Raw genomic sequence first — 24,368 nt, forward strand, 5'->3', positions numbered from 1 at the left:
TCTCCTGGATCTCCCATGTGTGTGGGGGGACCCAAGGACTTGGCACATGTAATCAGAGAGCAGGATTAGAGGAGCAGCCAGAACTCAAATTGGTGCTCATACAGGATGCTGTCAATTGCAGCTAACAGCTTAACCCTCTGCAACACAATTCCAGGTGGCAAATCCTAATATTTTCTTTTTTTTAACTACAGTTTTTGTTCAGCAGGAAGAGGAAAATTCATGAGAGTGATATGTAGACAGATCTTGAAAGATGAGCGGCAAACAGGGAGTTTCTGATGGCTGCCAAACACTAAACTCACTCTCTCAGATTCTGTTACATACTGCATGCATGGTACCAAGAAATTCTAGAAACTACTCCATATATGTCTTATCCTGGCTGTCTGCTATATCCATTGAATTTGAGAGGTCTTTCCTGTGCTACAACTGGGGAAAGTTTTGCTATTACCACACTAAATTCAGCTGCAGCATTTGTGTTTTTCTCATCAGGAAAAAAAAAAAACTATAAAGTTGGCTCACATCAAAACTGTCTCATTTCCCTGAAACTGTCATTTAATATACATAATAAATGATACACAAAAAGCACCGATTATATGTCTGAAGAACACATAATAATGTGTGTGTACCTTGAAGACAAACCTGACAGCCTTTCCTGGACTACATTCTCAATCAGGTGGACTTATTTGAGAAATACTATAAAAAGATTGTCAGAATAAAGGAAGGATACAGCCATCAAAATAAATGAGTAGAATAGAAAAGGAGAGGGTCCTGTAAATACAAGAGCACAAAATTGGTAACAATTAGGTTTTTTTTTAATTTGTTGATTAGCTGCTGCACCTATTACACAGTCAGCAATGTTAGGACAGCCGAAGGCACCAACAATTTTCAGTTTCTGATTTTTGATAATTTGCAAATGACATAAATTCATTTGACCTTGCATAATTTTCATAATATGTATACAATTTAGATGGTTAACATAAATTAAGGATATTGAGAGGCTGCTGTGATATAAATAAAGCTGTGAGGATAGAATCATATTTTGAAGATATGAAACAATTTTCATTTAAGCTTTTTTGAAAGATCAAATTATAGAGATACAGAAAGTGATTCTGTGAAATTAGTTGATTTGGCAGTTCTCTACTCACACTGTGTACTTTATAGAACTACATAATTAAGTAAAACAAATTTGAATGTATCAATGGAAGATTGCCTTTGATAGTTATTGTCAGGATTATAGATTATGGGAAATTGTTTTTTTTTTTTTTCATGCCAAGCTTAGAAGCATTTTATTTCCATTACAAGGCTGAACAGTGTTACCTTATCTTTCATAGTTCTTAAGGGAAATCTGTTATATTTATGAGCGTTTATAATAAACTGGGATTATGATAATCTAACTTTGCTACATTAGTAGTGTTTACATTCAAACACTGTATTAGTAGTGTTTGAATTTTTCTTGTACTCCTTTGGTTGAATCTGGTTGATGTTTTTAAAATAGACCCAAGTGTTGCAATGATTTAATATCCTTGTGCTATTCCTTGAATATTCCAAAGCTACTGATCAGTAATCCCACAAAAGTTGGTTGATGTAATGGTCCCGGCTGGAAACCATTGTGCTTAGTGAAGTAGTGTCTCCTCAAGGTGCTGCCCAATAACTGGCACCCCTGTCTTGTGAGCTGAACACAGGGAGTTCCTCCAAAGCATACAGCAGGAGAAGAGGGAGAGGAACCTTGTAATGGAGAGATGCGAATAATACTGCCTATCCATTCCATCAACCTCATCACCACCTGTAGGAGTCATCTTCCAAAAGTTTGTTGGACACTCACAGTATTAAAAATCATGAAAAGCATTCAAAAATTTCTCACACTTTTTTTGGTAATGTTTGTAGAAGTGTGTGAAGGCTTGTTGGGTTTGGACTTTTAAGTATGCATTTCAGGACATTGGCATTGTGGAATGACTGGCATTCTGTATTGGCATGTTTGTGTATTGCTACTCCACTTGCAATCCAGCTGCCTGCTAATGGCTTGGGAAAAGCTACAGAAGATGGCTCAAATCTTTGCCTCTTTACCATTCATGTGAAAGACCCAGATGAAACTCTGGGATTTGGCCTAGCTCAGCCCTGATCATTGCAGTTGTTTGGGAACCATTTTGTTACAAATGTTAAGATTTCATTTTTTATGACTAAGTCATATTCCATAGAGTAGATGTACAATAATTTCTTTCTCCATTCCTCTATTGGTGTGCGTCTGGGTTGGTCCCATGTCTTCCCTAATATCAATTGTGCTGCTATAAATATAGGGGTTTCAGGTTGTTTCTCAAATGCAGACTTCATTTCATTTGAATATATACTCAACAGTTGGATGGCTGAATCACATGATACATCAATTTTCAGTTTTCTGAGTCTCCATACTGGCTCCCATTGTAGTTATACTAGTTTATAGTCACACTAACAGTGGTTTAGAGTACCTTTCCTCTCACATCCTGTTTATTTTATACTATAAATTTGGACAATATTGCATTACAGCTGCATTTTTATACTGTTTTTTTAATTAGCCGTTTGCAAGCATGTGAACGTAAGTATGTACTAAATGACTTTTCTGATAGTTGATCTGTTTTATTTTAAAATGTACTGAAATGTGATGTAAGACCTGGAATATTTTCCTTAGACACTCCCAGGAAATACATATGAGTGATCAACTTCGAATTTAACTGTTTAAAAAAGATCAGTTGAGCTCTAATTGCAGTTTGTACTGTATTTCTCCATATATGTTCTGAATGGTCCTTTTGTGTGGCATTTCCAATTTATTCAACAAACAGCTGAAATGCAGTGTATTAGTGAAAAATGATAGAATCAGTATTCTTGCAGCACTCAGACTTATGGATGGGATTAAAATGAACCAAATTAAAAATTGTCAGGCATGTTTGTCAGTAAAAAATATTCAAGTGTAGATGAATGGTAGAGGACAGGGAATGTTTATTGTACAGGTAATTTTTAAGACTAAAATGAGAACGCTGTAAGAATAAGCTGAAAAAAGACATATGAGGGGCTCAGATTTAAACATGTCCACATTATTCCTAAATGGAAGGTGGAGGAATGCAGAGAATGTGTGTAAACTGGGATTCTTCTAAACAATGTATTTTAAAGTCGCTGCTTATCTTTTAAAAGATTTGCTTACTTTTGCTCAAAAAGCAGATTTACAGAGAGAGAGAGAGACGGAGGAAGATCTTCCATCTGCTGGTTCACTCCCCAAATGGCTACAATGGCTGGAACTTAGCCCATCCAAACTGGGAGCCAGGAGCTTCTTTTGGGTCTCCCACCTGGGCACAGTGGCTCGAAGACTGACCCATCCTGCTCTGCTTTCCCAGTCCATCAGCAAGGAGCTGGATGGGAAGTGCGGCAGCTGGTTCCCATATGGGAGGTTGGCGCTTGTAGGCAGAGGAGCAACAGCCTACTGGGCCATTGTACCTAACTCAGTCTTTGCTTATTCTAATGCAACAGAGCAAGACAACATTTTCAGATGGTTCACATTATAGGAACATTGCCCCATTGAGAATCTAATTTTCTAAATTTATTATTTTATTTGGATGGGTTAATGAGTGAAGGAAAGGGCTCCTCCATCTACTGGTTGACTCCCCAGAGACCACAATGACTGGGGCTGAGTCAAGTGGAAACCAGGAGCCTAGAACTCCGTCTGGATCTTTGATGTAGATGACAGAATTAAAAGAACTCAAATAATCCTCGTCGACTTTGTTAAATGGATTAGCAGTCAGAAGAGTCAGAAGTGGAGCAGCTTGTGCCCATTTGGAATGCTGTGATTGCAGTCTGTGGCTTAACGTATGGTGGCATAGGGCCAGCACCGTAAGCAGAGTAAATTTCAATGGTTTCTTAAATTCCTTTTGTCCTTAAGACTTTTTTTAAAAAATAATCAGCATGAAAACTCAATACTGTAACATCATGTTATACTGTGTAATTAGGAAAGGGTTTTAATACACCAAAATATTAAAAAAAAATCTCATGCCCCTCCCCCCCAAAAAAGGGCTGGCATTGTGGGATAGCACGTCAAACCATCTGCTGCAATCCTGGCATCCCATATGGGTGCTGGTTTATGTCCTGGCTCTTCCACTTTCAATCCAGCTCTCTACTATTGGCCTGGGAAAATCGGTGGAAGTTGGCTCAAGTACTTGGGTCCCCTCTATTTGCTTTAGCTACTCAGATGAAGCTTCAGGTTTCTGTGGCCTAACCCAATACCAGCTGTTGCAGCCATTTGGGACATGAACACAGCTCTTGGAAAATCTCTGTGTGACTTTGCCTCTCTGTCTATAACTGCTTTTCAAATACATACATACATACAGAAAGTTGAAAATACCTAACAAATACTGTGATTCAGCAGGCCCAATACTGGGTATGTATCTGAGGGTAATCAGTCTGAGAGCTGTAATCACATAGTTATTTCCTTGCTACTTCCAGTAGCCAAGAAGTGGAAGCAGCCTAACTGTCCATCACTGATGAATGCATAAAGAGAACATGGTTCAGATATACAAGGGTGAGATTCTTTAACCATACAGCACCTGTCTTGCACTTTGTTGTTCAGCATCAATTACTCTTCTGCCTTCGAAAGACAAGTTGAAACTTCTGACCTTCCCACCCCAGTGTGTAAGGCTAAAGAGTGAACACTGATTCTGCCTCAGATGCGTGAGATAAATTTTCCAACGCCCATACAGACCTGCCTGTATCTAAACTCATTGATTTTTATAATGAAGATGAATAGTTTGTACCATGAAGTTATCCCTTCAGTTCTGTTTATGGCTTTTAACATTATGCAAGACAGACACTACTGGCTCCTTCTCATAAAACCATGTTTAAATCTTCTATAGTTTCCTGTATATTTTCCTTTACTGATGAGCTTTGTGACTGTTGTCTAAGACTTTTTTCCTATTTTCTTACGATGACTGTTTCCAAAACCTTCTAAAATAGTGCAGATGCTGAAATTGCTTTAGTTATTCTAATTAATATACTGTTGTTACGAAAATATCTTCAGTAGATATTCGAAAATTATCTTTGTGACATCTAGCATTCTTCAATAGTGGGTCTTTTCTCACTTCTGTACCCTGACACCTTCATTTTCCTTCTACCTTGCTGGACATTTTGTTTTAGGTTAATGCATATATCCTGTTGTCTTACATACAGGATGCCAAGAAAAACTTACATTAGGCAAAAGTATGCCACTTGTGGTAAGTTTGATGTATACACACAGAATTGAAAATTTGGCATGTAAGGGTGAAATGCTGCTTTCTCGTCCACAGTGTTAGTGCCTACCTCTCCTGTACCATGTTTCATTTCACATTCTGTCATGACCGTGGATTGTGGCCCTTGTTTCCAGCTGTGTGATGGGAAACCTGCTGTTCTCAGATGTCACCAGCTCAGTCCTTTCTCCTTGTGTACAGATCATGATGTGACTGCTGGGCAGATACCTAGCCTTGGTTATTCTGCAAACATCTCAGATTTAAACATGTCCACAGCCACTTTTCTTCCTATGTTTTCCAGCTTTGTAAATGACGTCGCTTTCCAGAGAAGTATTCAAACCAAAACCCTAAACCCATTCTTTAATTACCCTTCATGTCTCAGTTGTCATTCTGTATATATTCTATACTGAATATTTCTCTGACTTTTCCAGTGTCACAATCCTAGTTCATTCAGCAATCATTGTACTCTTGCAATAAATTACTTACTTCTAAGAATCTCTTAACATTTCTGATTGTTGCATTTTTTTTTTGCATAAGTCTGAACTTAATGGGACTTGACAGGGCTATGTGATATCTGATGTTGAGGCTTTTCATCCCTTTCATAATCATCTCACAGCCTGTTTTGCCCATATTTTTCCAGTGTTATAGAAGTATTTTTATTTTCTCTGCGTAAGTGGCACAGGCCGTGAGGGTTAGGAATTTTGGCAGCAGCTGTCAGGTGAGTAAAAGCAGAGGAAGCCATAATTACCCTATTAACAGCCAGAATGGGGAGACGCCAAGGGGACAGAGGCAGTCTATGAATTTTTAAATTATGCACTGTTTTCTTGATTATAAGGGCTATAGGTATGCTGGGTGTTAATGACAGGCATCTTGTCTGTTCCATAAATAGTTCTTTCAGAATTCTAACTTGCAAGCATGGCCTGAGAGATTGTGATGATCTATCTATAAATCTCAAAGAATAGGAGAGAAATGGAAGAGCATTCTCCATATCCACGGTATTTGCATGTGTGCAGAGAGAATATAGGACTGAACCAATTTTCTGTGAAATATAGTTCAAAACTGAAATTGGTCTTGAAAGCATTTAGATTATTGAAGTTGTGGTTATCTTGAGCTTGAATTGATTGAATTAAATAATTCTCCACTTTGCTTGTGGATATATAGTCTAAAAACAGCCAAAAACTGATTGAAGCCCACATGTGGAGAAAATGAAAATGAGAAGATGATTACTGAGCAACGGTTTATTCCTTCATTTGGAGAAAAATGGGAAGAAATATCCATAAATATTTTCTGGATCTGTTTTTGAACATCAGCATTTTATAATTTTCTTTCAAAGCTTAATAAATGATATCTTTAAGCATACATTCCTCTATTTTACAAAAATAATAGCTTTTACTCTTGAATAAAAGGTGTAGTTTTATGAGACATTAAAAATATACTTTACATTATTTTACTCTTTAAAAAAGACAAGTCAGTTTTACGTTTGTCCCCTTACAGATTTAGGAACATAGTGATACATTCTACCCTGCCCTCCCCCTGCCTGAGTTCCCACCTACTCTCCAGTTCCTGTCACCCGTGCTTTCTTAGTAACATCACCTCTACTTTCTTTGCTAATTGAATTGAAGGTCTTTCTCAGAACTGATTTGACCTTTTTTTATTGTATGCTATTGATAAATGGTGCTGTATTTAATAAATGACCATTGTCTTTAAAAGTTACTTACCTGGAAGCTTTTTTTTTGTCATTTAAAAATGCTTACATGTATAAAAATTCTTTTCCGTAAGAGAATATTTCAAAAATCATTTAGGATTTTGCGTAGTTAGAGAGTAACTGGCTCTTTTCACAGATATTTACCTCGACGCTTATTTGACACATGATCAAAAGAATAAATGACACATTAAAGTAACAATATTATCTCTTTAGTGGATGTCATCATCTAAGTTTGTATAAGAAAATGTATGCATGTGCCTGAATACTTAGTTTGCATTAATATTTGATACATAGTATACTCAAAACTAAAACCCAACTGTATCTTTTTCACATTTTTCTCAATTTTAGGAAACTTTCCTCAGATTAGTGTTTTCAGTCCATTACAATTAATTTATTTGAATGGCAGAGAGAAAAATGTTGATTGAGATAGATTGGCTATCTACTGGTTCACCCTATCAACTTACAATGGCTGAGGCTGGGCCAGGCTGAACCCTGGAATTGGGAAGCCAATCTAGGTGTTGTCCGTGGGTGGCAGGGATGCAGTGAGGAGCCATCACCTGCTGCATCTCCGGGTGCCTATTACCTGGAGGCTAGAATCAAGGATTGTGATGTGGCGTATATTTTTTTTTAAGATTTGTTTATTTTTATTACAAAGTCAGATATACAGAAAGGAAGATCTTCTGTCCAATGATTTACTTCCCAAGTGAATGCAATGGCCGGTGCTGTGCTGATCCAAAGGCAGGAGCCAGGAGCTTCATCCGGGTGTCCCATGTGGGTGCAGGGTCCCAAGGCTTTGGGTCATCCTCGACTGCGTTCCCAGGCCACAAGCAGGGAGCTGGATGGGAAGTGGAGCTGCCAGGATTAGAACCGGCACCCATATGGGATGCTGGTATGTGCAAGGCGAGGACTTGAGCCGCTAGGCCACTGCGCTGGGTCCGTGATGTGACATCTTAACTGCTCTATTAGACAGCCATTACATAGTAGGCTTATAAGTTATACTTCATGTCATGGAATGAACCAGAATTGCAATGTAGCATCATTGTGGCTTGGAAATGTGCCTTTTCAGTCCTATAGTTTTGTTTGATTTGGTTCTGAGGTTGCTCATGACTGCTTTCTGTTGCACCTTGAATATCCATGATATAGTTTTCATTTTGGTCTAATTTTCCTTAGATGGGCTCATTTGCTATTTGAGCAATCAGAGCTCATGTGTTGCATAGTGCAAGACCTTTGAATTTTGTCATTTCTTTTATTGATGCCATTTGAATTTATAATAACTTACAGCTCTTGAATGAAGATTTCACAGAAAGACTACATGAAATTTTTATCTTTTAAAAATTTTATTTTTAGGAATTTATGTAAAATAAATAGATTTCACATTTTTCACAATGAGGATTTATAGGCATAAGGATTCCTCCTTACCTATGTCCCCCCTTATTTTTTCCTCAAATTACGTTGTTTATTCACTTTATAGCAACACCCTTAGATTTCTCGTGTATCAAGGTATCATGACATAGCCAGTAGAGGAAAAAGAAAAAAAAAAACAGTGATTGTGTTAGTTTTCACAGATCAGAACATATGGTGTTTAGATCTGGGGTTCTGGCTCACTTCACTAAGTATAATGGTTTCTAGCTGGGTTAATTTTGTTGCAAATGATAAGATTTACCTTTTTATGGCCGAACGGTCTTCCACAGCATTTTTAGCATACTTTCTTTAGCTATCAGTTGATAGACATCTGGTTTAGTTCCCTATCTTAGCTATTATGAAATGCACTGCTATGAGCATGGGGTTCAATATGACTTTCTTATACAGATTTCATTTTGTTTGGATATATTCCAGTGGTGGGATGGCTCTATCATGTTGTAGATCTATTTCCACATAGCTAAGCGATATCCGCACTGTCTTCCATAGTAGAATGCCTCTTTCCCCATGTCCTTGCCACCATTTTTTGCCTTTTGACTCTTTGTATGATGGCTGTTCTCCCTGAGAATGGGCAGAAGCTCATTGCTGTTTGCACTTCCCTAGTAGCTAGAGAACCTGAGGATGATTTTATATGTCTGTTATCCATTTGAGTTTTACCTTGTGAAAAATGCCTGTTCATGTTCTTTGCTCATTTTTCAACTGGATTATTTGTTTTGATATTGTTGAGTCTCTGGAGCTCCTTGTCAAACCTGGATATTGGTTCTCTATTTGTTGTGTGGTCTGAAAATATTTTCTTCCATTTTATTGGCCGCCTCTGTATTAATGATGTAATCCTATTCATTTCTGCTTTAGTTGCCTATGCTTTTGGTGTCTTTTCCATGAAATCTTTGCCTTGTCTTGTAAAGTGCCACTGATGTTTTCGTCTAGTAATTTCATGGTGACAGGTCATAGATTCAGATCTTTGATCCATTTAGAGTTTTTTTAATAAGGTAGAAGATGGTTGTTTCTTCCGCATGTTTTACCCAGTTTTACCACAGCATTTATCGAAGAGACTGTCCTTTCTCCTCTCCTTGGATTTATTTCAGTTAGCTTGTCAAAAATAAGTTGGATATGGCTGTGTGGGCTCATTTCTGCTATTTCCATTTTGTTACATTGGTCTTTGTCATCTTTTATGCCAGTCCCAGGCTTTTTTTGTTGTTGTTATAACTATTTTTTGTTATAACTTCCCTGTAAAACATCTTGAAGTCTGGAATTGTACTAACTCCAGATATGTTGTTTAATATTGCTATAGCTCTTTGGGGTCTTATGTTTTTGTATTTATTTTAGCATTTTTTTGAGATACAAAAGTAATGTAGTAGTTATTTTGAGTTGGGATCTCATGTCTTGGATACTCTTGGAAATATGGACATTTTGATATCAATTCATCAAGATGGCAGATTTTTCCATGCTTTGGTGTCTTATTTCTTTCTTTACTCTTTTATAGTTTTCATCATAGAGAGCTCTCCTTCTGTGTGTAGCTCATCCTGCAGTATAAATTTTAGGGCTGGTCAGGTGGTAGCAAAATGTTTAAATTTCTGTTTGTTTTCAAAATTCTTGTTCTGCATTCATATAAAAGTGAAAGCTTTGCTAGGTATGCTATTCTGGGTTGGCAGTTTCTTTAGGCCCTATACTATAGCTTTCTGTTCTTTCCTACCACGTAGGGCTTCTGGTGAGAAGTCGCTGTAAGTCTGACTGGACGTCCTCTCAAGTTTACACATCATTTTTCATATGCATATTTAGGAAGCTTTGCTTTATGTTTATGGAAGGTTAGATTATAACATCATGGTTAGGATCATTTCTGGACATGTCTGAAGCTCTCTGTTTCTATGCTTGAATACTGCTTCCTTTCTTCATATTGGAAACCTTTTCAGTTACTGTTCCACCACATAGGCCTTTGAATTCAGTCTCTCTTTTCATGCTTTTGGAAACTCCTAAGAAACAGTTTTTATGTGATGATATCACATGATTCTTGGAGTTTCATTTTTATTCAGTTCTTAGTTTTGTTTTTTTTTTGTCAGAACTTTTCCCCAAGAATTACCTTCTAACTCAGATTTTCTTCTGCCATGCCAACTCTGTTGTTAAGACATACTACTGTGTTTTTCATGTGGCATATTGAATTCTTCATTCCTAATATTTCAGTTTGATTTTTCTTCATTATTCAGATCTTGTGTGAGAACATTCTACATCTGGTATGGTTATTCTTAATTTATTCAGCAGCTTCTCATTTTTTTAAAGATTTATTTATTTTTATTGGAAAGTCAGATGTACAGAGAGGAGGAGAGACAGAGAGGAAGATCTTCTGTCCGATGATTCACTCCTCAAGCGGCCGCAATGGCCAGAGCTGAGCCAATCCAAAGCCAGAAACCAGGAGCTTCTTCCGGGTCTCCCACACAGGTGCAGGGTCCCAAAGCTTTGGGCTGTCCTTGACTGATTTCCCAAGCCACAAGCAGGGAGCTGGATGGGAGGCGGAATTGTCGGGATTAGAACAGATGCCCATATGGGATCCCGGGGCATGCAAGGTGAGGGCTGTAACCACTATGCTATGGTGCTGGGCCCCTTCTCATTGGTTTTAAAAAGATTTATTTATTTTTGTTGCAAAGTCAGATATACAGAGAGAGAGGAGGAGAGACAGGAGAAACAGAGGAAGATCTTCTGTCCACTGATTCACTCCCCAGGTGGCAGCAGTGGCTGGAGCTGAGCTGCTCCAAAGCAGGAGCCAGGAGCTTCCTCTGGATCTCCCACATGGGTGCAGGGTCCCAAGGCTTTGGGCTGTCCTCAACTGCTTTCCCAGGCCACAAACAGGGAGCTGAATGGGAAGTGGTACAGCCAGATTTAGAACTGGTATACATATGGAATCTCGGTGCATGGAAGGCTAGGTCTTTAGCCTTCAGGGTACTGTGTTGGGCTCGAAGATGGAAAATTTTTGCAATCCTTAGCAGGAGTCATATTTTCTTCCGCATTCATGCTGCTTGCATACCTCCTTTTATTGTTGGACATTTCGTTACAGATTTGGGGGGGTTTCTCTGACAGTTTTATCTTTGAACTGTGTGTGTGGTTTAATGGAGTAACTGATCCTTTAGTAGAAATCCAAGGGCCATGTGCTCTGCTCAGTGCTCAGTGTGGGTTGAGCATCCAGGATGAACCCAGGTTAGGCTGGGTGGATCTCCTATTTTGCCTTTCTATGGGAGGTAGTGATCAGGACTGTCAGTGTAAACACTACCTCCCCTTGGTTCTTTCCAGGTGATGTTCCAAGTTATACCATGGTAGCTACAGCTGCCCCCATGCAAGAGATCTGTGCAGTTTTCCATGTGGCCTGAGATCCAGTTATCTGCCACCTCTAGTTGTGCATTCTGTTGTTGTTGCCAAGCCAGGTGCTCATCCAGATCATTGTCTCAGCGTGCTTGCAGTTTCAGTGTGGGGTCTCCACTGTTTGAACCGGGCACTGCTGAGATAGTGCCCACTAGCTGTTGGTTTAAGCACCCACAGCACTAGGGGCAATAAGGACATATCCTCTACTCCACCCCATCCTGACATACTGGGACTTTAGTCTGTCTCTTCACTGGGTTGGCCCCATCTGGTGGTTTCCTAAGGCAGGGACTGTCTCCTGCCCCCTGGCAATTGTCCCTCCCACTTTTCTCCGGAAGTGTTTTGGAGGTAGGTAGCCACTCTGGCCACTGCTTCGACTTCCGGGTATCTGCTGCTTCACAGCGTCCTCGCATCCTCTGCTGTTTCTCTGCAGAGGAGCTCTGCACCTGTCACCCAGATTGCACTACATCCACCTCTCCCTTGCCAACCCGTCTGAGTCAAAATCAGCATGTCTTTAATCTTGGAACTTCCTCTTTTACTTTTTTATATCAGTGTTTTCATTTTATAACTCTAAAAGTTCATTTTTACTTTTTTCTCAAATTTATTTCAGTTGAAGGAGAGATATCTGTCACTGATACATTTCCCACTGGTCATAATGGCTGTAGCTGAATTAGTCTGAGTCAAGGATTCAGGATCTTCTGGGTCTCCCACGTGGGTCAAAGGCCCAAGCATCTGGGCCATCCTCTGCTACTTTCATGGGCATGTTCTGACCCAAGGAAATGTATCTGAAATGGAGTAATTGGGACTGGAACTGGTGCCCATATGGGATGCTGGCACCTCAGACTGTGGCTTTACCTGCTATGCCATGGCACTGTCCCCAAATATTTATTTTATCAAATGCAATGTGCATGTGTGTGTGCATATCTGTATATATGTGTAAATATACACATACACATTATATATTGAGCAGACATGTATGACCATTTTGTGTAAACATCAATTAATTGTAACTTCAAAACTTTTCATCATTATTATTCATATATGTGATTCCTCCACCCTCTCTGGACCCCAAATAACTTTGGTTTGAAGACCAATTATATTTTCTTTATATTTGCAGATTTGATTTAGTATAGGGCTCATAGTATACACTACAAACATTGGATTAATGATTTGTAATTTAAGTGGCCTTAGGTTAATACCAAAGTACGAAGAAATGATAGATTTCCAAAATCTGTAGTGGGAAGAATCAAACAATGCTATGTCCAACACATGAATTCTTTTTAAACTGCACTATGTGTTATGTCTTAGGATACCCCAGTTAAGTGGCTTTCAGTGGCAAGTAGTATTTATACACATTTAAATAAAATTTATAGATCATTGATTTGGATTGAGCTCATATTAGGCCCAAGAAACCAAATCTTAATGTAGTTGCTTGTGACTGAAGGAACATGTCATCAAGTTGAAGCAGAACTCTTTTTTTTTTTTTAAAAGATTTGTTTTTACTTGAAAGGGCGGTAAAGAGCAGAGAAAGAGCATCCATCCATTGGTTCAATCCCATATGGCTGCAACAGCCGAAGCTGAACCGATCCACAGCTGGGAACTGGGAGCCTCCTCTGAGTTTCCCATGTGAGTTCAGAGGCCCAAGGATCTAGGCCGTCCTCCACTGCTCTTGCAGGCCACAAGCAGGAAGCTGGATGGGAAGTGGAGCAGTCACAACATGAATTAGCACCTATGGGCTGCTGGCACTTACAAATGAAGGATTAGCCTGTTTTCAGCCAGAGTGCTGGCCCCAAAACTGAACTCTTACCTGATCTGAAAATCAAGAGAATGAGAGTTAATAGCTTAATCTCCAAGCATGCAAGTTTGAGTTAAAACTACCAAATTATTGATAAATTAAAACATATTAAATAGGTTACTTACCCAATTCATATTCCTATCACTTAACTTTTACTTCTGTGGAAAAACATGGATTATACTCGATACATTTTTGAAATGTGTTCTCCTTGGATAATAGTAGAAATTATAAATCTGGGCCAACATTGCTGTACAGCAGGTTAAGCTGCTGGCTGAGATGCGATGTTGGAGTGCCAGTTCAAGTCCCAGCTGCTCTGCTTTCAATCTGGCTCCTTGCTGATGTGGCTGAAACATCAGTGGAAGATGTTCTAAATACCTGGATCCCTGCCACATATGTGGGAGGCTGGAATGGAGTTGGCTTAACCCCATCATGACCAATGCAGCCTTTTGAGCACGGAACCAATGGCAGGAAGACACTTGACTCGGCCTGTGTCTCTCTTCCTTTCATTTAGACCTTTGTGGTAGGCTCGAAATATCTCATTAGATAAAATACATACCTGTTTTTCATATTCCTTGACAATTTTCCATTTGTAGTTGATAAAAACAGGATAAACCCCGAAATGTTCTACTCATTGGACATAGTTATCCTCAAAATGATTTTATTTGCGTTGGAGGGAAGAATACCAAGTATCCTTTTCTTGGGCTCCCAATTATGTAATTAAAATATAATATCAACAAGAAACATATTGGAGTGTTCTCAGTTTCATACTAAATCAGTGCCTTTTTTTTCTTGCTGTGAACTAATATCATAAGCCTAGTTGTTAGAAGGTTCGTTAATGTGTGTTTATTTAGATTTACAAATTACAGTGAAAATTCATATAAGAATGACATTCCCTGGAAGTTATTGGAGAAAAAAAAAATCGGTGCCACTATTCATGTCAAAATTCAGACTGTTAGCATGGTTACCATGTTATCAAAAGACTGAGGAAAAACAGATAGAACTAATAAGGCCAAATGGGCTCCATCTAGTGGTTCCACACAGCTAAAGCAACCTCGTCTGATTGAAGGCTGGGGTTGACAATTCAAATACCTGCAGAATTGAAGCAGGTAATATGAATGTGGGAACTAAGTGCATGGGAGAACAATCAGTTGTTAATTTATATTTCATAATCTATAGTTATGTATCAAAAGCACACATTAATTAAAATAAAAATATACATCATGTAGAAAAAATATTTTAAACTTAGTATGGAAAGAAAAGGCAAACTTTATCCAAATGTTCCCAGTGATGGTGAGTTCTATGGAAAATTATTGAGCTCATCAAATTCAATCATTTGTTTTCATCCAGGAATGCAGATTTGGGGCAATTATTTGGCCTAGAGGTTAAGACTGCTGTCCCATAGCAAAGTACTGTATTTCATACCCAACTGTTTCTTAATTCCAGCTTCCTTCTAATTTGTACCCTATGAGGCAGTGGTAAAGTTGGTCCTTGCCTGGGGAGACCTGGAGTGCACACCTGGCTCCTAACATTGGTCCTGGCCTTTAGGGCCCTTAGGAAGTGAACTACCAGATTTTAGATGAATTTCTACACACACACACACAAAATTTCTACATATGTAATTTATATAATATATAAAATATATATTAAAAGAGCATGGTTTTGTTTCTACTCATATATAATATTACATTATATAATATGTAATAAACATATATATTAAAGGAACATGGTCTTGTATCTAACTTTTCTGTTATAGCAAAATATCTCAGTCTAGGTGATTTACAAAAGGAAGCAGGTATATATTTCACAGTTTGAAGCTGAGGTACAAATTCACATAGTCACATTTGACAGAGGCCAACTGCTGTGTTATAAGATAGCGGATGAACAAATGGGCAAATGGTTTGTATGAAGGAGATAAAACATGAGGGACAGCTTTGCTTCCAAACTGCTCCTGCAATAACTAATCCAGTCCCTCAAGAATGAAAGTCCCTACTGAAGAGAAAGGCATTCACCTCTTAGGGAATGTATTCCCTGCTCTTCCAGATCCCAGTGCTACAGAGTAGTCAAGTTTCATTCAGCATGAGCTCCTTAAGGAACAAACCAGATACAAACCATCCGGTGCTGTAGGTCTTAAAACCTCTCAAGAAAAATCTAGAAACCCAGATTTGCATATCAAGCCTAAATTTAACACGTAGGCTCATTTTTGATTTTTACTTGTAAAGTATTAACATAAAGTTAACAGGTTTGGGTGTTTCCTAAAATTCTAAGATAACCATACTTTTCTCCCTCTTTCCATTAATTCCCCTAACTTGCTTTGTTGCTTCCATTTATTTTTCCTCTAATTTTTGCAATAACTTGTTTCAGGTTACTTTATAATCCCAGGGTCTCTGACATGGTGGAAGGTACCTATGTTCCTGGGCAGTCGTCTGCTGCCTCCCAGGATATACGTTAATAGGAATGCTGGATAAGAAGAACACTGACTGGTACTACAACCTAGAATAGGGCATCTCAAGGAGCAGCTTAACCTGCTTAACCCACTGTGTCACAACACCCAAGGAAATCGATTTCCTTGGCTGCTCTTTGAGTTGTACCTTAATGTCATCTAAGTATGGTTAACTTATTTCCAGCCAAAGTGCACCGAGGTGTTGACTGCAACCTCCCAGAGTTTATCTTGATTCTTTCAATTTTTTCATTGTAAGTATTTGGGATTCTTAAAACATAGTGCTGAATTGTAGTTTGCCATATTGGAAAGAAGATAGCACTGATTTTTTTTTGTTTCACGCACCAAAGCCCTTAAGTTTGCTACACTTTATCTTCCCAGAGGAAATGAGTATGTAGAGAAAAGTGAAATAATTGTGGAAACAAAATTTTTTTGAACTTGTTCAGTAGGTAACAGAAGGGAGAATGAAATAAAAGGTCTCCAGAAAGCCATGCAGCCCAGTTCGTTTTACAGGACGTGTCTGTTCACTATGCTGAGCAGTCACGTCCAAGGTCAAGCTGTAGTTCTTCCAGTTGTTCTCCAGCTTCCTACAGGCTCTTTGGCCCTCTGACCTGATCTGAGGCTGTGTTTTTACTTGTTCTTACACTAGCTCCAAATAATCTTCTTGCTGTTCCTTGGTCACATCACATGTGGTACCTTGGCATTGTTCCTGCTGCAGAATGTATTTGCTGATAGCCACTTATTATATATAAAATTATAAACACATGATTTAATGAAAAAAAATGTTCATCTAGGTCTGGGAGTAGTTGCCACAGCCTGCTGTAATTGTCGACAGGAGACTTGGCAAGCTAGCTCTCAATAGATTATACCATACAAGGTTTATTATATACTTTTATTACTAGACTCTGTAAAATGTATTAATGGGTGGACATTTGACAAATGATTGAGATAATGTATAAGTTGCCTGCTTCTCACATTGGAATACCCGAGTTCCTGCCTGTCTTTGGCTTCAGACTTCGACGTTTTGCTAAAGCAGACTGTGGCAGACAGTGCATGCATCTCAAGTAGTTGAATTCCTGATACCCACAAGATTGATTCCAAGTCCCCTGCTTTAGCCTTGGCTGCTGCAAGCATTTGGCGAGTAAACCAGTGGATGTGAGCTCTTTCTCTCTACCTATCACTGCTATCTCAAATATCTAATCAATAAAAATTAATAAAACTCATAAAAATATTATGAAGAAAGAAATGTGTTTTGGTCTTTGAAGTGCCTACTGAAAATTAAAAAGTTGTTGTATTTTTGACTTAAGAGCGATGTCATGTTCAATAAATAATAAGTGTAAAAATAGAGAAGCAATAATTGGCTTAGAATAAGAAGGAAAGAACAAAGAATGTTAAACCCTAAGTCTTGAGGTGTTGTCTAAGTATACCATGTATTGTGTCTGTGATTGAGTGTTAGCCATTTATTAGCTTTGAGTTTTAGTTACATTATGTTAACAATGAGAACACTGAAGGGGCCTTCGAACTGGTTATGGAAATGTATGCTATGAAAATACTGTGTGCAGATTTAAAATATTTTGCATTGAAATTTTATTTTCTGTCATCTAGTTTGTAAATATATATGCTCGAGCTGTAAAGTGACAGAATGAGGAAGAGAGGAGGAAGGAAGAAAGGAATGTCCCCATTTGCCTGTTTCACTCCCCGCGTGCGTACAGCAGAAGGGAATGCTGGGCCAGGAGGAAGCCAGGAGCCAGGGACTGCATCCAGGTCTACCATGTGGTTGAAAGGAGTGACGCATGTACTTGACCCCCTGTCTGCTGCCTTCCAGAGTGGCTTAGCAGGAGAGTAGCTTAGTAGGAGAGTAGCTGAGACGTGAATAGCACTCTGGTGGCCCAAGAAGTGCTTTCACTTGCTTTGCTATGGTTCCTTACTTTTCCATGACATCTTTGACCTTCCTTTACAAAATTGTACAGTATGCTTTGTTTTCCATATGTTATGACAATATGCTTTCTTTCTTCATAAATTGTTTCCTTAAACATGTATACACATACATATACACATATGAACATATTTATACATATATGTATAGCATTTATTTTCACTTGACATATTTACTATTTAGAAAATTAGAGAACCAGTGTGCATCTTTGTTTTTCAATGCTGTATTTTCACTCAGTACACGGTGTGTGATACGTTATGGTCATCTAGTAGATACATGGTGAAAGGAAGGTTAAGCAAATTTAAGCCATGAAATTCTTAAGAAAGTTGCCATCCAGTTCCATACTTCAGCTCTGTTATTACCTTCATCTTCTGAATCATTATCACAATCGAGTGTTTTTCAGGCCTCTTTCATCCAAGGGGATGATTGTCCTGTAGATGTCACACCTCACCTAGAGGTTTACTGAAATAACATCAAGAGTGCTTAGATGATTTACTGATTTTATTACAGGTCTCTAAACTGGCTGGTGTTTTAGTCAAGCATGGCATCCAAAAAGGTGACACTGTGGTGATCTACATGCCCATGATCCCGCAAGCCATGTATGCCATGCTGGCCTGTGCCAGGATAGGAGCCATTCACAGTCTCATTTTTGGAGGATTTGCTTCCAAAGAACTAAGTAGTCGTATCGATCATGCAAAGGTAAGTGTTTTATTTGGAGAAAGTCAAGTTACAGCTGTATGTCTTAGTCATATTCAACTATGCATGAATTGTTCAAGAACTATATTGTTAGATCTGTGTTTTAAATAGGGTACTTACAATTTGTTTTTCTTTGGTGTGTATTTATTAAACACTTATTTTTAAGCCTGTCCTGTGTGAAATGCAACTTGCTGTGTGATTTGAGAAATTGATGAGACATAAAGTTTTAAATTAGCTTTTTGAAGTCTACAGTGAAATATCACTTATTTAATACATTTAGCAGAGACTCTGCCACACAGCACTCATTTGAAAGATGCTAGCAGTTATCACTGTTTTAGTTGTGTTAATTTAGCAGGGGTCAGTGAGAATTGTCCTATAAAAAACCATATAGTAAATATTTTAGGCATTGTGAATACATTATCTCAGTGGTAAGTACTTAACTATGCTATTGTAGGAGAGTCATCCTAGACAAAAAAAAAGGCAGGGGGAATTGCTGTGTCCCAACTGCAGTTTGCAGATACAGGGGTATTTGGTTGGGTCTGGATCCCTATCATAATTTGAAAACCCACATTTTTAGGAGGGAGCACTTTCACTTTAGGTGAATGAAGAGGGCTTTCAGAAGAAAGTGCAGTTTGAATTGGAGTTTTGGCTACTGTTGACATACTTGTAGAATTATATACTGGGAACTGAAAAAAATGAGAAAAAAATGTGTGAGCTGAGCATCGGGACAGGAAACGGTGCTGTTCATTTGAGAAGATTAAGAGTGGATTGTCATATATTTGAGCGTATAAGTGTACTTGAAAGTCTAAATCTGTTTAAATGTGTAAGTATAATAGTTGTGTAGATAGATTGCATGTCCTGTATTTGATGTGAAGGAGGAAGGCGAGCCGGTGAGCTGATAGGGACAGGTTTTTTGGTGCACTGAATCCTGTAGATCTTACACATGAAGATTTTTGAGCAGGTGAGTGACATGTCATCATCAATGCTAAGGGAAGGCAAGATTGAAGAATGGCATGAAGGGGGAAGGAGCCAGAGGCATAGGTAAGGACCTTTGCTAGCCAGTCGGTTCAGTGATGTTCATTATGAAAGGCAAAGTCCGTAGTGGGAAGCTAAAGGAAGAATGAATTGAGCAAGTGGTTTACCTGTAGATTTTTTGCAGTCCCAGGAGGTCACAAAGGCAAGGCATAGAATACGGCTTTTCATATGTAACTTCATCTGGCAAATGTGGGTTATTCGAACCACAAAAGGTTTTTTCTAGGCTGACAACCCAGGAATCTTTGTGTTTCCTTTTACAACATGTTAAGTTAGAGTTTATGAAGCATATCTAGGGGAACATCTGTCCATCGCGAAGTTTTTAGTCAATCAGAACTTGGAGATCTCTCTTAGGAAGCTAGAGTTTCTAATTTTGTAGTACTGAGATGCTAAACATCACTGAGACAAAAGTAAAGAGTGTTGGATGCATTAAAATATTTTCAAAATGTGGGGAAGTTAAAATTTCTCAAGTATGACCTTATGACACTTTGCTCTATTCTCAGGAGGTATTTTCTTTTAATAACACACACACACACACACACACACACACACACACACAAGCAGACATAAAAACACATAACTGGGGCCCAGCACAGTAGCCTAGCTGCTAAAGTCCTCCCCGTGAACATGCCTGGATCCCATATGGGCACTGGTTCTAATGCTGGTGGCCCTGCTTCCCAACAAGCTCCCTGCTTGTGGCCTGGGAAAGCAGTTGAGAATGGCCCAAAGCCTTGGGACCTTGCACCCTTGTGGTAGACCCGGAGGAGGCTCCTGGTTCCTGGCTTCAGATGGGCTCAGATCCAGCCATGGCAGCCACTTGGAGAGTGAATCAGCAGGTGCAAGATCTTCCTGTCTGTCTCTCCTCTCTGTATGTCTGACTTTCCAATAAAAATAAATCTTTTAAAAAACCACATAACGTTGTTAGGAAATTTAGAAAGTAAATGCATATGCTTACAGCAAAGGCAATCTGGCAGGTCAAATGTAAGGAGAGAGTATTCAGTTAAAGGTACACATCTCACGAATGGATTAACCTAAGAATCTTTGATCATTAGGGCATGCATTTAAAAAAATTATATTTGTTGAAAAGGTAGATTTACATAGAGAAAGACAGAAATATCTTCCATCTGCTGGTTCACTCCCCAAATGTCCACAGTGGCTGGAACTGAGCTAATTTGAAGCCAGGAGCCAGTAGATTTTTTGGGGTCTCCCACGTGGGTGCAGAATCCCAAGATTTTGGACTATTCTCTGATTGGACACATATTCCCTAGGGCGGAGGTCCTATTCTATACTAGGGTGGTCTAGGTGTCTCAGCTTGCAAAGTATAGTCCATGACATTTCCCAAGTGGTGAAGTTGCCTTTCTCAGCATGTACCCCCACCAGTAAGTGAGCATTGACTCTTAAATAGACTAAAGAAAAATTTTAACAAACGAAGATGAAAAGACTGTGTTGTAAGAAATCCTCTAAATCCAATAAATGTAAAAGGATGTTGCCAAAAGTGAAAGGAATTTTTTTTCCAAAGGAAGGCTCTAATATTGATACTACTAAACATTCAAATCTGAGAAATAGTACTATGTTCTTAATTTGGTGTTTAGCTTACTTTCACTCATTTATTATTTGATCTGGGGGATTATTGTCGAATTATTTAAAATTATTACAAATATTAAAATGAATTTTATTTAAATAAACTTTAAAATACATAATAAAAGGAAACAAGGCTTATTTTTGTCTTCTTTCACTTTTTAAAAAAGTCAGTTTGATGTGATGGAGGAAATGCTTTGGAATCAAACAGAACTGGCCCTCTTTCTGCCTCTGTCACTCCCAAGCTGGGGCAGATCAGGTCTCAGCTCCATGAATGTTGAGTATTCAAAAACAGCAAGCACTATACATGCATATCATCAGAACAGTATAAACCTGAGAGACCAGAATTCAGAAATAGCTGCAATACCTTGCGTTGATTATCTGTCTCCTGAATTATTTATTATCACTCTCTAGTTTGGATTTCTTAGGGAAGAAGTACAGTATATAAGAGGAATCAAGACATATTTGTTTCTACAAATGATTAAGGATTTGGGTTCAGTTTCATAAGTATTTATTGATGGCTGTTTTTGTAGGATAAGCTGCAGCAGGCATAGGCATGAAATAAAAGCTGTCCTCACTTGTCTTTGGGGAGCTTATTTGGCAGTGGGCCAGATGAATAGAAAGTCTGGTGGTGGTTTAGCAGCTGAGGCATGCGCATAATGTCCTGAGAAGGGGACATCAGTGCAGATTGGCTCCTCCCTGGGGACACCGTTTGGCTGCCTCTAAGTATGCCCTAAAGAGTATAGTGAGTAGGTTGCTAAGTAGAGCTTAAAAGCAAAGGCCAACCCAGGCTTTGTGAGATGGGATTTTAAACAATTTAGGAGACCTTTAAGAAAAATCATCCAACATTTTAACATTTGGAAAACATGAAAGCATAGTTAGAACTAGAAAAAACATTGAAAATGGAGACACAAGCTCAGTGATCTCTTTAGGTATTTAGAAGAGATACTTAATGTAGAAAATCATAGACGTTCTTGGTGACTGTAACTGAGCCGGCTCGCTACAGCGTGCTACAGCGTGCTACAGCGCAAGGGGTGGAGACCAACTGAAGTTTGCATTTCACAATTTCTGGAAACACCATCTGAAATGAATTATTTGAAACATATTTTGTTTAGCTCATGTTTATAGAATCTTTGGTAATTTTGAGTAAGTGAGATTGTGTGGAACTTGTTGGGTCTATAATGTTTAAAGAGGGCTTGCTGGTTTTCAGGCCATTTACTCAATAGGAAACAGAATCATTCAAATGTTTCTTTAGAATTGGTGCGTGGCCAGTCTACCTCTGAAATGTTGTGATTGTCTTAATTAGAACTATTAAAGAATTCTCATCTTTTTTTTCATTGTAGCCCAAAATAGTGATTACAGCATCATTTGGTATTGAACCTGGAAGGCGGGTAGAATATATACCACTTATAGAGGAAGCTCTACGAATAGGACACCACAAGCCGGACAAAGTTCTCATTTATAATCGTCCAAATATGGTAAATTGAATACTGAATTTAATTCTGCTTTATCGTAATGTGCTAGAGAATTCAATTTTGACTTTTTACTAGAGACACTTATTAGTAAGCCATAACATTTACTTCATAAATGCCATTATGATTTCTAAGAAAAATGCTAATTATATCTACAGTCTTTATGAACAATTAGCTTAAACTAAAAAAAGACTTATAACACTGTACCATGATTAATATTAAAGAATTAGGTTTTGATTTAATGCTATTATAATGTTACTCTTTTCAGTTATAACAATAGTACTTGCCAACACTAACTTGATTGCTTATCATTTACTTTTTAAGAGGTCCTTATAAATTGATTTTTAAATCTTTCCAGTAATTCTATGGGCTAGGAGATATCATTATTTCCATCTTAATGAAATGGAGTTAATAGACATAGGAATAAAGTTATTTACAGTAATTACCCAGAGGCATGGTTTGAACACATGCCATCTGATTGTATACATAATCCCTTTCCTGTTTGCTTCTTGGAAAGATGAATTAAATTGTATGCAAATGTAAAAAAATGAGGAAAATGTTTAAATCACAAGTAGAATTGAATTCAGAAAGATAAAACATGAATATAATAAACAGATGAATTAGTCTGTGATATTAATATAGTATGTCTATGAATATATTTTACAATGCATTTAATCACCAGGTATTTATAGTGGCACCAACTTGGATTTGTGAAAGATTAAAACATTTTGCAGAAGAGAACTCATGGGAGTGTGAAAAATTACATGCAGTTTTACAGAACTGATGAGAGGTTACCTTAAGGAGACCCACAAATGACAAGATGTGAGAAAAGAGAATGTTAAAAGGATGTCATTTTGATTACCAATTAGCAATTCCTATTACTAGTTTAAATTCCTAAATAAAGCTTTAGAAGTCTGCTTCATGACCTGCTATACTCATTGATTTTGATGTTCCTAATTGTTTTAGTTTTTTTTAAGTGGTCTTGAGTATATTTTTAAAATACTTTTACTTCATTTTTACAGTTTTGTAGAACCAGGAGTTTTTCCCTCCCCCTCTTCAATCCCCCTCCCATTGTTCCCCTCATTATTGCATAGGATAGTCCTGTAGTAACAGTTACAAGATTAGCTTTCTGCTACTTCAGTGTATTGTGACATGGCAGGTGTAGGTAGAGTCAGAAAAGGTAGTATCATGTTGTACAGGTGTGTTCACATGTGTCACAGTGGGAGTCCTACTTTTCAGGAGTAGCGATGCCTACTGTAACGTAACTTTACTTCCCAGTGTGCTGGTCTGTGTTGCACCATTCATATGTGAGAGCATGTGTATATACGTGATTGCCTCTTTCTATTTAATTTGCAGTTTGCTTAAAGGCTATCTTATATCAGAGAGAACATATGGTATTCGTCTTGTTTGCATTGGCTTGTTTCACTAAGCATAATGGTCTTCAGTTGGGACCATTGTGTGGAGCATATTTTGAAAAAAGTTTTTGTTGATAGTTAAGTAAAGGAATGAAAAATGGATAGAAAGGATGGAGGAATGATAATAGAAATGGTAATAAAAAGGTTAGATGAGTGTATTTATGTAAATAAAGGATCATGTATATTATTCAACTACATGTTTGAATTTTTGGCCCAATTCTAAGTACAAATTACTTTCCTTAATTGAGTCTCACAAACCTGTGAACTTGGAGAAAAGATTTAAACTCCGGTTTAACTTCTT

General features: G+C 38.1%; 1 protein-coding gene across 4 annotated transcripts in view; it reads left to right on the top strand.

The window, feature by feature from the left end:
* The window catches only part of ACSS3 (acyl-CoA synthetase short chain family member 3), a 168,204-nt gene that overhangs the window by 48,247 nt on the left and 95,589 nt on the right, over nt 1-24,368 (top strand). For 3 of the 4 annotated variants that reach the window (XM_058673280.1, XM_058673279.1, XM_004583066.3), the window contains 2 exons: nt 18,385-18,573; nt 22,524-22,658. The exons of the other annotated variant lie outside the window; for it this stretch is intronic. In XM_058673280.1, the coding sequence (XP_058529263.1) occupies nt 18,385-18,573; nt 22,524-22,658 (324 nt within the window). The remainder of the gene's footprint in view (nt 1-18,384; nt 18,574-22,523; nt 22,659-24,368) is intronic. 4 annotated transcript variants of the gene reach the window in all.

Source organism: Ochotona princeps, chromosome 15, assembly GCF_030435755.1.
Source record: "Ochotona princeps isolate mOchPri1 chromosome 15, mOchPri1.hap1, whole genome shotgun sequence".
In the NCBI taxonomy this organism is placed as follows: domain Eukaryota; kingdom Metazoa; phylum Chordata; class Mammalia; order Lagomorpha; family Ochotonidae; genus Ochotona; species Ochotona princeps.